Source organism: Sesamum indicum, linkage group LG6, assembly GCF_000512975.1.
Source record: "Sesamum indicum cultivar Zhongzhi No. 13 linkage group LG6, S_indicum_v1.0, whole genome shotgun sequence".
In the NCBI taxonomy this organism is placed as follows: Eukaryota; Viridiplantae; Streptophyta; class Magnoliopsida; order Lamiales; family Pedaliaceae; genus Sesamum; species Sesamum indicum.
In genome coordinates, this window is record NC_026150.1 from 19,970,310 (window position 1) to 19,983,643 (window position 13,334).

General features: G+C 38.7%; 1 protein-coding gene across 1 annotated transcript; it reads left to right on the forward strand.

The window, feature by feature from the left end:
• LOC105165195 (GTP-binding protein SAR1A) lies at positions 3,273-5,458 on the forward strand. Its single transcript, XM_011084122.2, has 3 exons — positions 3,273-3,520; positions 3,612-3,743; positions 4,778-5,458. Exons 1-3 carry the CDS (start codon positions 3,392-3,394, stop codon positions 5,096-5,098), a joined length of 582 nt encoding a protein of 193 aa, XP_011082424.1. The 5' UTR covers positions 3,273-3,391; the 3' UTR covers positions 5,099-5,458.

The window sequence follows — 13,334 nt, forward strand, 5'->3', positions numbered from 1 at the left end:
GCATCTCAGGGAGAACATTGAGGAACTTGATAAAAAGTTCGAACAGCTATTGTTGAAAGCACAAGTAGCTGGCCAAGTCCAAAGTGCCAATTTTGACACTGTTCAGATCGCAATAAGAAGTACCATGGTGGCTTCAACTTCGCTATGAAACTATTTACAAGAATCAATTCGAAAGGCATCGTCCTCGGTGATGACTTGGGAGTTAAGAGAGCAGGGCTCTAAACTTGCAATTAGAGTACATGACTCTATACCTGTAGTGGTGGATTTAAGTATCGCTTACATGAGGCCATCGTTAGAGTCTGGTAAAACGACGACAATTGATTCACAAGGAGTGTAAACCTCTGATGATTTGAGTCAACCCAGCACCTCTGGAAATAAAGAGGGAGAGATTAGTCTTAGGCCGATGATAGGCACCTCTAAGGCACTAACGAATTGATATCTTCTTCTTCTTCTGCTTGGCAGGTTTACCAGAAAATGTGGAAATAATTAATTTCTTGTAAAGGTGTCAATCCAAGCAAGACTGTTATCGAAACATTTGGAAAATATAATCGAGTCTGGATGTTAGAGGGATTCAAATCAAAAGATGTCCGAAACTGGTATGATTTTGGGACACTAGCCTCAGTTCATACTATATCTCCAAGTTTTCTGGAAATTTCAAAACTTTCGGAGTCGATTAGTGGGGTAGTTCCTAATGCTTGGCAAAATAACTCCCATTTGGAAGAAGATGATATTTAAGAGATATAAAGTTCGTATCAGCAGCTTCAGAAACTGCAAAAAAAGGGTCTCATCCAGCATTTATTTCATTAAGCTGCAGAGGTCAGACAAGGGAGCTTTCAACAAAGTTAAAGCTGCCTTAAGAGAAACTCCCCTAGTATCAACTATTAGTGAAGATGACATCTATACTGAAGAGCTTGGGGATTATGGGTGTGTCTCACTGAGAAAGACAAAGTCAAGTATCCATTCAAAATTTCTCAAACAAAGTGAATGGATCATTCCTGTAAAACTCCATGATAGGAAAAATATTGAGTTCGCGGAAAGCTTATTTGAAAAAAAAAAAAAAATAATATTGATGTGGAAAAATAAGCTACCTGTGACCGAAGCTACGAGGATGAAGACATGCAACATGCCTCATGTTGGGCAATAGCAAAACCACATAAGCCCTTGCTGCGAAAAATAAGAGAAGCCCCTATTCAAGATAAAGATTTGGGTCACCCAAATTTGAACCTAAGTAGGACAAGTGTAAAAGAAAGGATTTTTACAGGGCAAAGTAAAAAATGCAGAATGTAAAAATTCAAGAGTGAGACTGTCGGTAGAAGATGACAAAGGTCAACAGTCAGAATGCAAGAAAGCAGCTAGCAATCACATGACCGACCAGCCATTATGACCAACAGTTGGGAAGGATGAGGCAATGATGAATGCAGTGACATCATCCGAAAAAGATAAGGTGATGACGAATGCAATGACGTTATCGAAAAAAAAGTTTGGAGTCCAAGTTTGAAGTCCGCGAACGCCTATAAATAAGGAAGCAATGAAGCAGATGAGGATCATCGAAAATTTTGTTGTACTCTTCAAAGCATAAGATTTTAAGTTTTCAAATATTGTAGTTTAAAAATTTTCAATTTTATGAAGGTTTCCCCAACGAGTATAGTCCTTTTAATAAGAGTTTAAGTAGTGATCTCCTCCAGTAGAGGAACAAAATATCTATGAAATATTACCTATATTTTTTCAATAAAGACAAGGTTTTTGTTTAACCTGTCTACCTAAAATTTTACTAAGTCTCTATTTTGGAGTACCTCTGCGCCCTAAGATAAGAAACAAAATAGGGTTGTACTGTTTGTTGTTGAAGGAGTCAAGGGTCTGCACACCGTCTGCTGTGGTAGTGTGGTTGAAAGAAGTCCGTAAAATCGAGAACTTGAAATACCCGGCAGTAAAGTGGTAAAAAAATTATGAATTTATGGTGACTTAATTTTATTTTGAAAGCATGTTGGGCCTGATGGATTAAATAGTAACGAGAATAGTTCTGCTGAAAAAAAATAAAAAAAGGTTTTGGGAACTAAATTGACACTTTTAGAAAGTTCAGGGACCAAAATGAAAGTTAGTTACCAAAATTGCAAGTTTATGTATAGTATCAAAAGTGGCTATTTTGTAAAGAGTGGTACATGACTTGCAATACCCGTATACTGTGGTACCGAAAATGTAAGTTTCTCTATATAATAATATTTAATGTTATTCATAAATTAATATTTTACTTATAAAAATATATATTTCATACGTCAATGTATAATGGACAAAAAATGTTGAATGTCTACAACGGCCTTATTGCCAGGCCCAAAAGGGCTTCCAAGATTTTTCGGGCCCACTGGTCTCCACTTTTAAGGTTGTGTTCGGCAGTTTGCATTTATAGATGGGAAATAAAGAGGTATCCGTATCTGTCTGTCTTAGTGTATTGAAAACAATACTTTAGAAAAAGAAAATAGAGTGTGATACAATTTGTTTAGTTTAATTTTTGGGCAATTTCTACTGACAGACAATATTTATATGTATACATACTTATATATAAAAATACTAACATACAATATTTATATATATATACATACTTATATATAAAAGGAATATAATTCGACAATAAACAGTAATTTTATCTCCCAAATTTCAAGCATCAAACCTACATTACTTAATTTAAAAAATTTTAAATTATGTTTAAAAAATAAATCCAAATATACAGGCAATATTTGGATTCATGTTTTCGCATTTTTTGAGACAAGATAAAACACATTTAATATTTACTTTTGTGTTTTTACACCTTATCTGTGTGTTTTTTTGTTTTTAAACTTTCTATATATAATATATATATACTTTATATATAATATAGACATGATTTTATATATATACTTTATATATAATATAAAACAGACATGATTTGACAATAAACAGTACTTTTTGTATTTAAAAAATACTATATTAAATATTTATATATAAAATATATATATAAAAAATATGATTTGATAATAAACAGTGAATTTTGTCTCCAAATCCAACATCAAACCTACACCACTTATTTAAAAAAATTTAAATTAACTCAAAACACAAATCCAAACATATAATCTATTTTCAACACACGTTTACTTATTTTTATTTTTCTCTCTCTATTTTCAAAATATAAAACAAAACGTTCAAATCACAAATCCAAACATATAGACATTATCTCAACATATAATTATTTATGTGTATTTTTTTTAGTCTGTATCTCTAAAATACAAAACAAAACGAAGGCAAATTCGCAATATCTTTCATCCATCTCTCTCTCCACACAACACTCAACAAAAAGCCTAATTTAGGACACTATAAACCGATTCCTTCCACTCCAGATCTCTGGATTTCTTCACCCAAAATGTTTCTCTTGGACTGGTTTTACGGCGTCTTGGCATCTCTCGGCCTGTGGCAGAAGGAAGCTAAGATTTTGTTCCTTGGCCTCGATAATGCCGGCAAGACTACGCTCCTTCACATGCTCAAGGATGAGGTGATGTTTCTTCATCGAGAATGCATTTCGAATTTATTCCATCAATCGGATTCTGATGATTTCATTGGTTCCCAATTTTGGTTTGATTCAGAGATTAGTACAACATCAGCCCACGCAGTATCCCACCTCCGAAGAGCTGAGTATTGGCAAAATTAAGTTCAAGGCTTTTGATTTGGGAGGTCATCAGATCGCCCGTCGAGTTTGGAAGGATTATTACGCCAAGGTAGATTTCATTTTAAGGTGTTTCTTAATCTAATGAGAATTTATTGCTGCTGATTATCCTTTTTGATTCTCAAGTTTAGTGGAAGCTTTTTCAGAAAATTGTTGACTCTGCGGTATGAGGAACAGAGCTGAAATCCTATCTTTATTGTCCACATATAATTCATTTATCTAGTGGTTTCGGATGTGTTCTTGTGCCCCTAATATTACAATTCTGCTTTCGGAATTGTTCGGATGTCTTTTTATTTTCAATCATGCCAAGGATTCAACTCCTCTTACTATTGGTGGTCTTGTGACTTTCTGTGTTTTCCATGTGAATTTACTACTGAAGCTCTTAGTTTGTTAATCATGTGAACTGGCGTTATTAGTTTTGGTTGAAATGAAATTATATCATCGTTTTGTTCTTAAAAAACAAAAGAAGTTGCTTGCTTGCGTACAGTTATTATAATTTATACCAATTGATACTATGACTCTGATACTTGTAGGATTGCAATCAATATGGTGAAAGAATCTTGCTAATCCATGTGTTTCCAACACTACTAAGCTAAAATTTGGAAAGAAGAATCAGTTGTCAAGCCAACCATGCTAAGAGCTCTATGTGCTTCTTGCAGCTCTTGTCTTCTGGATTTCCAGTAAATTTTGAAACTTCAAACTGAATGGACAACAATAATCTAAAGGAGGTTCATCCTTTATACCTCCAAATTTTATACCTCCAAATTTTGTTCTGAATGAGTTCTTTTGGGAACAACAATGTTTATTAAGTTCATCCCCAATCCCAATGTGTTGCTTGGAAATACATACAACTTAATTAAGTTTGAGGCTTAGGGAAAGTATATAGTTTATATTTTGAAAGAGAATCCAAATTATATCTACCCTGGAGGAGAAACACAAACTATTTATCTAAAGTATAATCTAAGGAAGCACTAAACTTCCAAAAGCTGAGTTTCTAATCATTTGCTCATGATTTTGGTATTGAAACACTTCAAAAATTTGATGAAGTTTATTGCATAGTTACATGTATAACTTGTGGTTCTACAGGTTGATGCTGTAGTTTACCTGGTAGATGCATATGACAAGGAGCGGTTTGCAGAATCCAAGAAGGAACTTGATGCTCTCCTTTCTGATGAGGCCCTTGCAAATGTCCCATTTCTTATTTTGGGAAACAAGATCGACATACCATATGCTGCCTCAGAAGATGAGTTGCGTTTTCACCTTGGCCTGACTGGTGTAACTACTGGTAAAGGGAAGGTTAATCTAGCAGATTCAAATGTGCGGCCTTTGGAGGTGTTCATGTGCAGCATTGTGCGCAAGATGGGCTATGGTGATGGATTCAAATGGGTCTCTCAGTATATAAAGTAAGGGTATCATTTAGCATAATGTCTAGTAGGTATCAGCAACGCTTCTTTCTTGAAGAAGAGGGGAAGAAATGCCCCTCTACCAAAACAAAGATGGAATGGAAAGGGAGAAAATTCATTTCTTTCAGGTTGATTCAGTTTGCTAGTTGTTGAAACTTGTATGCTTTGTGCCTTGAATTTGCTAGGCAAGGTGAAATTCGACTGCACCTGCTCTGTACAATTTTTATATCAAATTTGGTGGTCTACGAGGTTTTTATATCCCAGAGTAAGTTGCCTGTTCTACTGTGAACTTGGGTAGCTCTAGAAAATTGGATATATTCTCTTTGTTGTAACTTCTGTAGAAAATACTGTTGTTTTTCTTCAACTGCGGCATTATATGTCTTTGTTTGCCAAGTTACGAACAAAACTTTTGGCCAATTAGTGTAGGATCCCTACTTAGACGATAGAGGTTGCGAATGGCATGGTTGGTTCTCTCTGTTTGTGCGTAGGGTTTACTTGAGATGCAGAGAGAGAATAAGATTTGACAGTTGTTCCTGGTCCTGATTCATATACTGCAGCAACATACTACACATTCAATGTTTGGGAAAACCTCTAATTTCTGGGTTTATGTAAGTGTATGCGTCTCGTCCTTGTAGTTTCATTGAGAATTTGACAGGTCGAACTATAAAATAACATGAAGGGATTAAATTCATTTTGACCTCTTGTGATATTTAAAATATCAAAAATCTCCTTGTGAAATTTTTAATATAAAAAATTATCCCTATGTTATGAACAAATAATCACACCGTCCCTAGGTCAACTTGAACCTATTTTTTTAAAAACAATGGGTAAAATACCTCTCCTAGTAAACCGGTCAAATTAAGCTTATTAAAATATTGATAGGTATGGCCCAAAAGAGATTGACCCAATAAGAAGTGCAGACCCAAATATAGGCTCGCCAACCCAAGAGAGAATCAGTTCGCCCAAATCGTCATGCTTGACCCAAGAAGGGAACAACTTACTATCTGGTTCGGCCCAAAGCGGAGGCCCACTAGGCCCAACCCAAAAGGGTGCCCCCCACACCAAACTCCAGTTAAGGAAGAGAACCTATTTTGTCAAAATGGCCCAAGGAGGAAGCCCAGTTCGGAGGCCTTCAAAGCTAGCCTGTAGGAAGGAAGGTGCCCTCAAGAGGTTGAACTCTTCAGCTTGAAAGGACTCCTCACTAGGTAGGAGTCTGCACGAAGCACGAGTCCTCTTTCATCCAGAGATTTGTTGCTTAAGGAACGGAAAAGGAAAAACTTTATCCACTAATCCTGCCTTTCTCACTGGCTATGTGGATTCCCCTCAGCAGGACTTCTGTTATAGGGAAACTCCTCCTCTATAAATGGGGGAGGTACCCCTCGACAAGCATTCTCCTTCAGACTCTAGAACTCCTCTTGTTGCTACTCTATTACTCTAATTTCGTGCTCTTACATACAGAATTATCGCTTTTATTATAATTTCTCGTCATAATTGATTTTGTTATTTATCTATTCTTAAATTTCGAACTAATTTAAGCATCAGAGTGCTAGCCTTTCATTTTGTAGGTCCTGTTTTTCTATAGCTTTCACTCAATTACCCCAAATTCAACATCAAGATCCAAGAACTTTGGACCCGTGCTAAATCGCTTGCATTAATTGGCGGCGTCTGTGGGAAGCTTGAGTTAAAGGCGTGAGATATTAATGAGATTCCCGCAATCCCGCTAACAAGCAGAAAACAGGGAAGATACTCGGCAACAATCAGCCTCTGCAGGTTGTTGCAGGGGCTTCCCTAGCACCAGTAGGAGGGTCCACCCCAGCCTACCTAGCTCCGATGTTGTTTCTTAGAGTGACGTAGCCATTGGCTGATCCTACAAGGTAAAGCACCTCCTCTGACACTACATCAGGCGAACAAAAAGTGGTTGCAGCGGCCGTACGAGAGCAGATGGCGATACAAGTCCTTACTCGTCCAGCCCCCGCGCTGGAAGTCGGCACCATTCAAGGAGAAGCGCAAGGAACTCCCCTAGGAGAAGGTGTCGCTATGACAGGGGGCCCCCACCAGGGTATAAGGGCTCCCTCCAAAATCCAGCAGAGGTCCCCAACAGTGGCTGGCTCGTTTGGAATGTCTTCAAAAATGCCTCCAAGATGTGCAGCACCAGATAGCGGGAATTCCAGGAGAAGAACTGTAGGGTGTCTCCTTCACAGATGTTGTGATGGCAGATGAGCTCCCTGCAAATTGTTGTACCCCCTCTATTGCTGAATACGATAGGTTGACTGACCTCTAGGAACACCTCTTGCGTTTTGAGAATGCAGCCCTGCTGCACAGGTATACGGATGGGATCAAGTGTCGAGTCCTCGTGACTACCTTCGCGAGGGCCGCGTAGCAATGGTTTAACCAACTACCCTTGATAGGGAGCGGAGCTTCCAGGAATTCTGGTCCCTGTTCCTGCACCAGTTCGCTAGCAGTCGGAAACTTCAAAAAATGGAGCTCAGCCTCTTCACCGTGCGATAAAGGGATAATGAGCCATTGAGGGAGTACCTGCAAAGGTTGAACACTGCAGCCTTGGAGGTACCCTCCGCTACGCAAGAAGTAAAGGCCAGCGCCTTCTCGCATGACCTCTTGGACGGGGACTTCTTCAAGTCCTTGGCCAAGAAATCCCATTTCGAAATTCGATGTCCTCTTGGCTCGTGCAGCCAAGTACATTAACATGGAAGACACCCCGCTGCCAAAAAGGAAAGTCGTGGAGAGAAGAGAAAATGGGTCGGGGGAGGCCCCCTTCAACAAACAACGCACTGAGTTCAGGGACAAGAATGAACCCTTCCATAGGATTCATGTTGTTTATATCCCTCTCACGATGCCTATCACCCAGGCCCTCATGGCGGTCGAAGGAAAAGGTCTTCTCACCAGACCCCGATCATAGAGAGAACAACCTCAGCGTCCAAAATCCAATATGTTTTGCCGTTTTAACAATGATTACGGCCATACTACTGAAGAATGCCGACACTTAAAGAATGAGATAGAAAGGCTCATCCAAAATGGGTACCTCCTAGAGTACGTCTGCTGGGAAAAGACCTAGGGAACGAGACCCTACATCAAGCAAGAAACAAACAAAGGGAAAGACTCTCCTAGAACCTCCACTTAACAAAGAACACAAAAGTACCTTTGAAGAAAAACCTAAAGCCAACGACCCCCAGGAAGGGGGGTCATACGGATGACTGCAGGGGGACCTCTTAGAGGTAACTTCCACCATACCAGAAAAACACAAGTTAGAGAGGCACACAACACGACCATAAAGGAAGTGCGGGATGTCAGTGCTATGGAGGATGTCCCCCTCATCCAGTTCGGGAAGGTTGAACATTCGAGTCCTGAAAGCTCCCAGAACGATGCGCTAGTCATCACCGCGCTATTAGCCAATTACGAAGTGGGATGCATCTTCATAGATTCAGGGAGTTCCGTGAACATTATAAGATTTAATACCATTTAAAAGAGCATGTGCAAACATATGCATCAAAATGCAAAAATGAGTGAAAATCAACTAAAATTTTTGAAACTATATAGGGGTAAAAATCATCCATAATTGGGCCAGATTTGCTTGGAGGACTAAAATTTTGACTTTTATAAAAGTTATATGACTAAAATTTCCAGTCTTATTAAGGGACCAAAAACACCACCCTTAGTTTAGGGATCAATTTTGTAATTTCCCCATACAGTAGCTATGTATATTCTTAAATTATTGTGCACTTAACTTTAATAATTCTGATAATCTATTACGTTTTGCCAATGAAAGAGTTTTAAACTAGATATATTTTGTTGTTTGTTAGTCTTAACGTCTTGTTTTGTTAAAAGTGTTATAGTTTTCAAACAGTCTGAAATCGCACAAAATCACACTTTTTGATTTTGTTTTCGAAAGTGACAATTTAAAAATTTATTTTATAAAATCGGCGTAATTTGATTTGAAAATGACTTAAAAAAAATCAAATTACATCGTGACACCCCTAGCAAAGAGTGTTCCCCTCTTCCATTGACTTATGTAGTTGAGTTGGAACTTAGAGCGACTGCATGCAACTTCATGAGTATACCATAAAAGTGCAAGGTGGGCTGTGTCGGTCGAAAACAAGTATGAACTAGCCTGAAAAAGCTCGATGTTTGGTAGTCTTATGTTTTTAAATGGACTCAAATTGGATTCATTTTTTAAATCATCTGCAGTCCAGGGTTTGACTCAGTTGGGGCCCGACCACCTGACCCAAGTTTGATTGAGTCTGATTTATATTTTATTTTGTGAAATGAGGTATTCTTTTAAAAATAACTTAATTTTATGATTCTCTTATAAAATAGATGAATAAAAAATTCAATCAAACCAAAGAATTATAACACAAAAATTATAAATAAAAAGAAAAGTAGTTAAAACTACATTATAAATGTATAAACAAAAAGTACTAAAAAATGAAGGTACCAAAAACCTAAAAATAGAAACAATAAAGATAACTCTTTTACAGTTTCAAAAGTTTAAAATACCCTAGCCCACTAATGTGGACCAGTAAACAATCCGCCGGCCCCTCCTTTCCTATTCGGGCAATCCAATCGTAGCCCGGCTAGGCCCTGCCCAGTCCAAAATATTGGGCAATCAATTATTAGTTTCTTGAAATGAATGGAAACCCCTTTTATCACACAATGGCTTCTTCCTTAATTTGCGGTTCAGTAGTGTAAGAAGCCTGGAACCTCCACCTACGAGAGCACAAAGCACAATAGGCACGATGCCCTGTTGATGGATAACAATGGGACAGAGATTTTCTGAGGAAAATTTTCAAGTTCACTCCACCAATCACCTAACACACATTAACTACCACTAATCACTTTTTGTCGTTTCTTTTCTTTTTTAAGGTGAGAAAACATGATTCAAGTTTGAAAGGATAATGGGGCAGAGATAATTGATTTGGATAATCACAACAAATTTTCAATAATAGAACATCAATTGCTTCCATCAACTCTCCAGCTTTTCTACCTCCACCCACCACATTTCTATGCTCGATATATATCTTATCTCCAACCACCGGACCCTTTAAACCTTTTTCTGCTATATGTATCTATACAAGAATGCACATTATTAATTTCGCAGGATCCAATAAGAATACAGTACTCTTTCATAAACATTTTTGCCCTTTAAAGCAAAGAATTTCGATGGCAGAACATCAATCAGCAACTCCACATCTTTCATTATATATCAACGTACCTTAGTAACGCGCATCGCAATTTATAGCCGCGGGTATATAAACTACAAGAAAAACGCCAATATCCGATGGAATATTTTGACAAATTCACAAAAAAAAAAAAAAAATGGGAGAAAGATCAATGTGGTCCTTTAAGTTTTTATATGATTAATTTTAGTCCGTTAAGTTTGCACATTTTCAATTTAATCCTGTAAATTTTAAAATGGCTTAAATCGGGACCACAAATGAATTTTCGAACAATTTTACCCTCGAACAGTTTTTAAAAAGTTATTTTAGTCCATTTACACTAAAACTTTATTTTTTCATCCATGCTCGCTAGAATGGTAACAGAGTCTAGGTTTATTAAAGAAATATATGATTATATTAAATTTTGATATTATTTATCCACTAATGGAGGAGACTCTTCAAGAGAAAATGGAACCGAACAAAAGTTCGAGTTACTCTGAAAATAGGGAGTATTTCCAGATTTTGAAAATACAAAGAAGAGAATTTCTCCTGAAAATTCTTGACATGTGTGACAACGGTCCCAAGAGGATAGATCCAAAACTTCTCACGCCGTGGCTGAGAAATTTTGAGGTTCGACAAGTACTACCAGGAAATGCAGTGAGACGTCTACACTCCACTGAAGTCCATGGTAGAATTCTAGCCAGGAGAAACGAAATGGGTAAATTCCTACATAATTTCAGTTCTAAAAATTATGACTGATTGGAAAGAACTCGAGCCGGATACATCAAAGATCTCACAGTATCTGAGGGAGATACAAAAGACGGTTTAAGACTATGGACATAGGTAAATCCATATACCTACAAAAATAGAATCTTTGAGCTAAAAGGTCTTAAGATCCTTCCTGATCTGAACAAGAGCCTTACAAATCTGAGGACAGAAATTACAGATGTGAAGAGAAACCAGAGGGAGAACCCTGAGACATCTAGATCCAGACAAGAGCGAATCATGGATGCCCTTGGAACAGTACCTCTTCTACACCAGAAGGGGAAGGCCACGGAAATTTCGAAGCCAAAATCCCTAGAAGATCTGATTATCGCATCTATCAGATCCATAATACAATGGAGGTAACGAGAGCGGATCTATCAGATCTACAAGAATTTGCGAAATCTTTTTCCCAACTCGGGATTGTGGATTTAGTCAATATCCAAATAAATGAGATCACTCCAGCACTACCGCAGCCGGAGGGAAGTACATGTTCTAATGATCCTCCACAGGATCAACCAATGAGAGAAAGTGCGGATTTCCACACTAATGCCACTCCAACGTTTGTAGGAACTAGGCTAAAGGAAAATCCAGGGAGAAACCCAAAAAGAGTGCCAGAGAATACACCTTGCGCGAGGACAATGCTCCAACCCTTACATCCATATGGCCCTATACTGAACCTGGATATCATCGATTTTTGAAATACCGAAAAATTGATAGATGAATGGGTTGCAGCAATCAAGATAGCAGCAACTACCCTAGAGCTCGACAATGAAAACTTCATAAAGCTAGTGGACTTGAGCTTGGAGGAATCTGTGAAGATCGGATGGGATAATATCGCAGAAGATACCAAAGCTAGCATCCTTGCCGGAGACTCGAAAGGCGCGATAGCTGATCAGCTGGGAAGGCTTTTTTTTTGTTTAAAGCCGCCTGTGCCTAGGCGGGGGTTTGGTGGACCCCTACCTGTTTATTACCTCAGAAAAATTATAGAGTGTACAATTCAAAAACAGTAAATGAGAGTACTTACTCCCTTTACAATCAAACAAATTCTAATCTATGTACAAAATCAATGATGATCAAAAGTCTATCCAATTTTGACTTGCTGCGTAATGCCCCAACCAATCTCTGCCCCAACGCCCGACCAAAAATCAATCTCAAAGCATCACTTAAGCTCACCGGCGAAGGTAGGGAGTGCCCAATTTATGCAGTCTAATAATGCCTCGTAGTACTCCCGTAATGTCCTCCTGATACATAACCCGAGTCAATTGTCGAGACGCAACGTCCTTCGCAAGATAATCAGCCGCTCCATTAGCCTCTCGAAAAACATGTCGTACGTCCGATCCTAACTCCTGTTGGAGCTGCACAATGTGCATGATCAAATGCTGCACCTCCCACATCCCAGATACTCGTGACTGTAAGAGCTGAAAAACTACGGTATCATCCACCTCAACAACTATGGGTGCTAAACTGTGTGCTCGAGCTAGCTCCAGACCACGCCAAACAGCAGTAAGCTCTGAGACCACACTAGTGGCCGTACCCAATGCAAATTGGTATGCTAGATGCACATGTCCAATTTCATCCCGAATAATGCCTGCCGCTGCTGTCGGCCCGAGGATCCCGAGCGAGGACCCATCCGAATTCAGCTTAAACCACGCCGGAGTGGGGGTACTCCAACGCACCACTCTAGGTGCCCGAGGAACCATCGGCCTGAAGCAGAAACCCATAGCCAATGCCCACTGCAAGTCCCCATTCCACTGTATGCTCGCCATAACCCGTGCGACATATAGTGTGCGAAGCATTAATACTCTTTAATCCAAGACCACTATTCGCTAACGAGATATATTTAAAGGAAAAAGGAAGAGGGACAATGCACTCTCTCTTGTCCTGTTATTGCTCTTCTTCTATCCTGTTATTTCTCTTCATTTTAATAAATACTCTTTCGTATCAGGTAAATAAAAATGAGAATACACATATATTAAAGCTCACAAAAATGTTACAGAGGATATAAATAGACCAGAAAGACAAACAATACCCGTAATGAGCATAAAATATGGCAAAACTATGTTGACATCCTGCACGAGAAAAAGGGTTGTGAAGATATAAATGAAAACTTAGAAATTGAAGGAGAATGGCAAATGTAACAAGACGCTGATGGCATTCGTTGGCGTAGAAGATAAAAGCAACACATCACTTCTTCTATGTTCAAAATAGAAGTAAAACATGTTCTATCGCGACACACACATACACACACCCACACCCACCCACCCACACACACACACACCCCACACACACACCCCCACACCCACA

Coding starts and splice junctions, on each gene's coding strand:
- LOC105165195 (XM_011084122.2), top strand. CDS start 3,392: ATGTTTCTCTTGGACTGGTTTTACGGCGTCTTGGCATCTCTCGGCCTG. Junction 3,521..3,611: donor TTCACATGCTCAAGGATGAG/GTGATGTTTCTT, acceptor GGTTTGATTCAG/AGATTAGTACAACATCAGCC. Junction 3,744..4,777: donor GGAAGGATTATTACGCCAAG/GTAGATTTCATT, acceptor GTGGTTCTACAG/GTTGATGCTGTAGTTTACCT.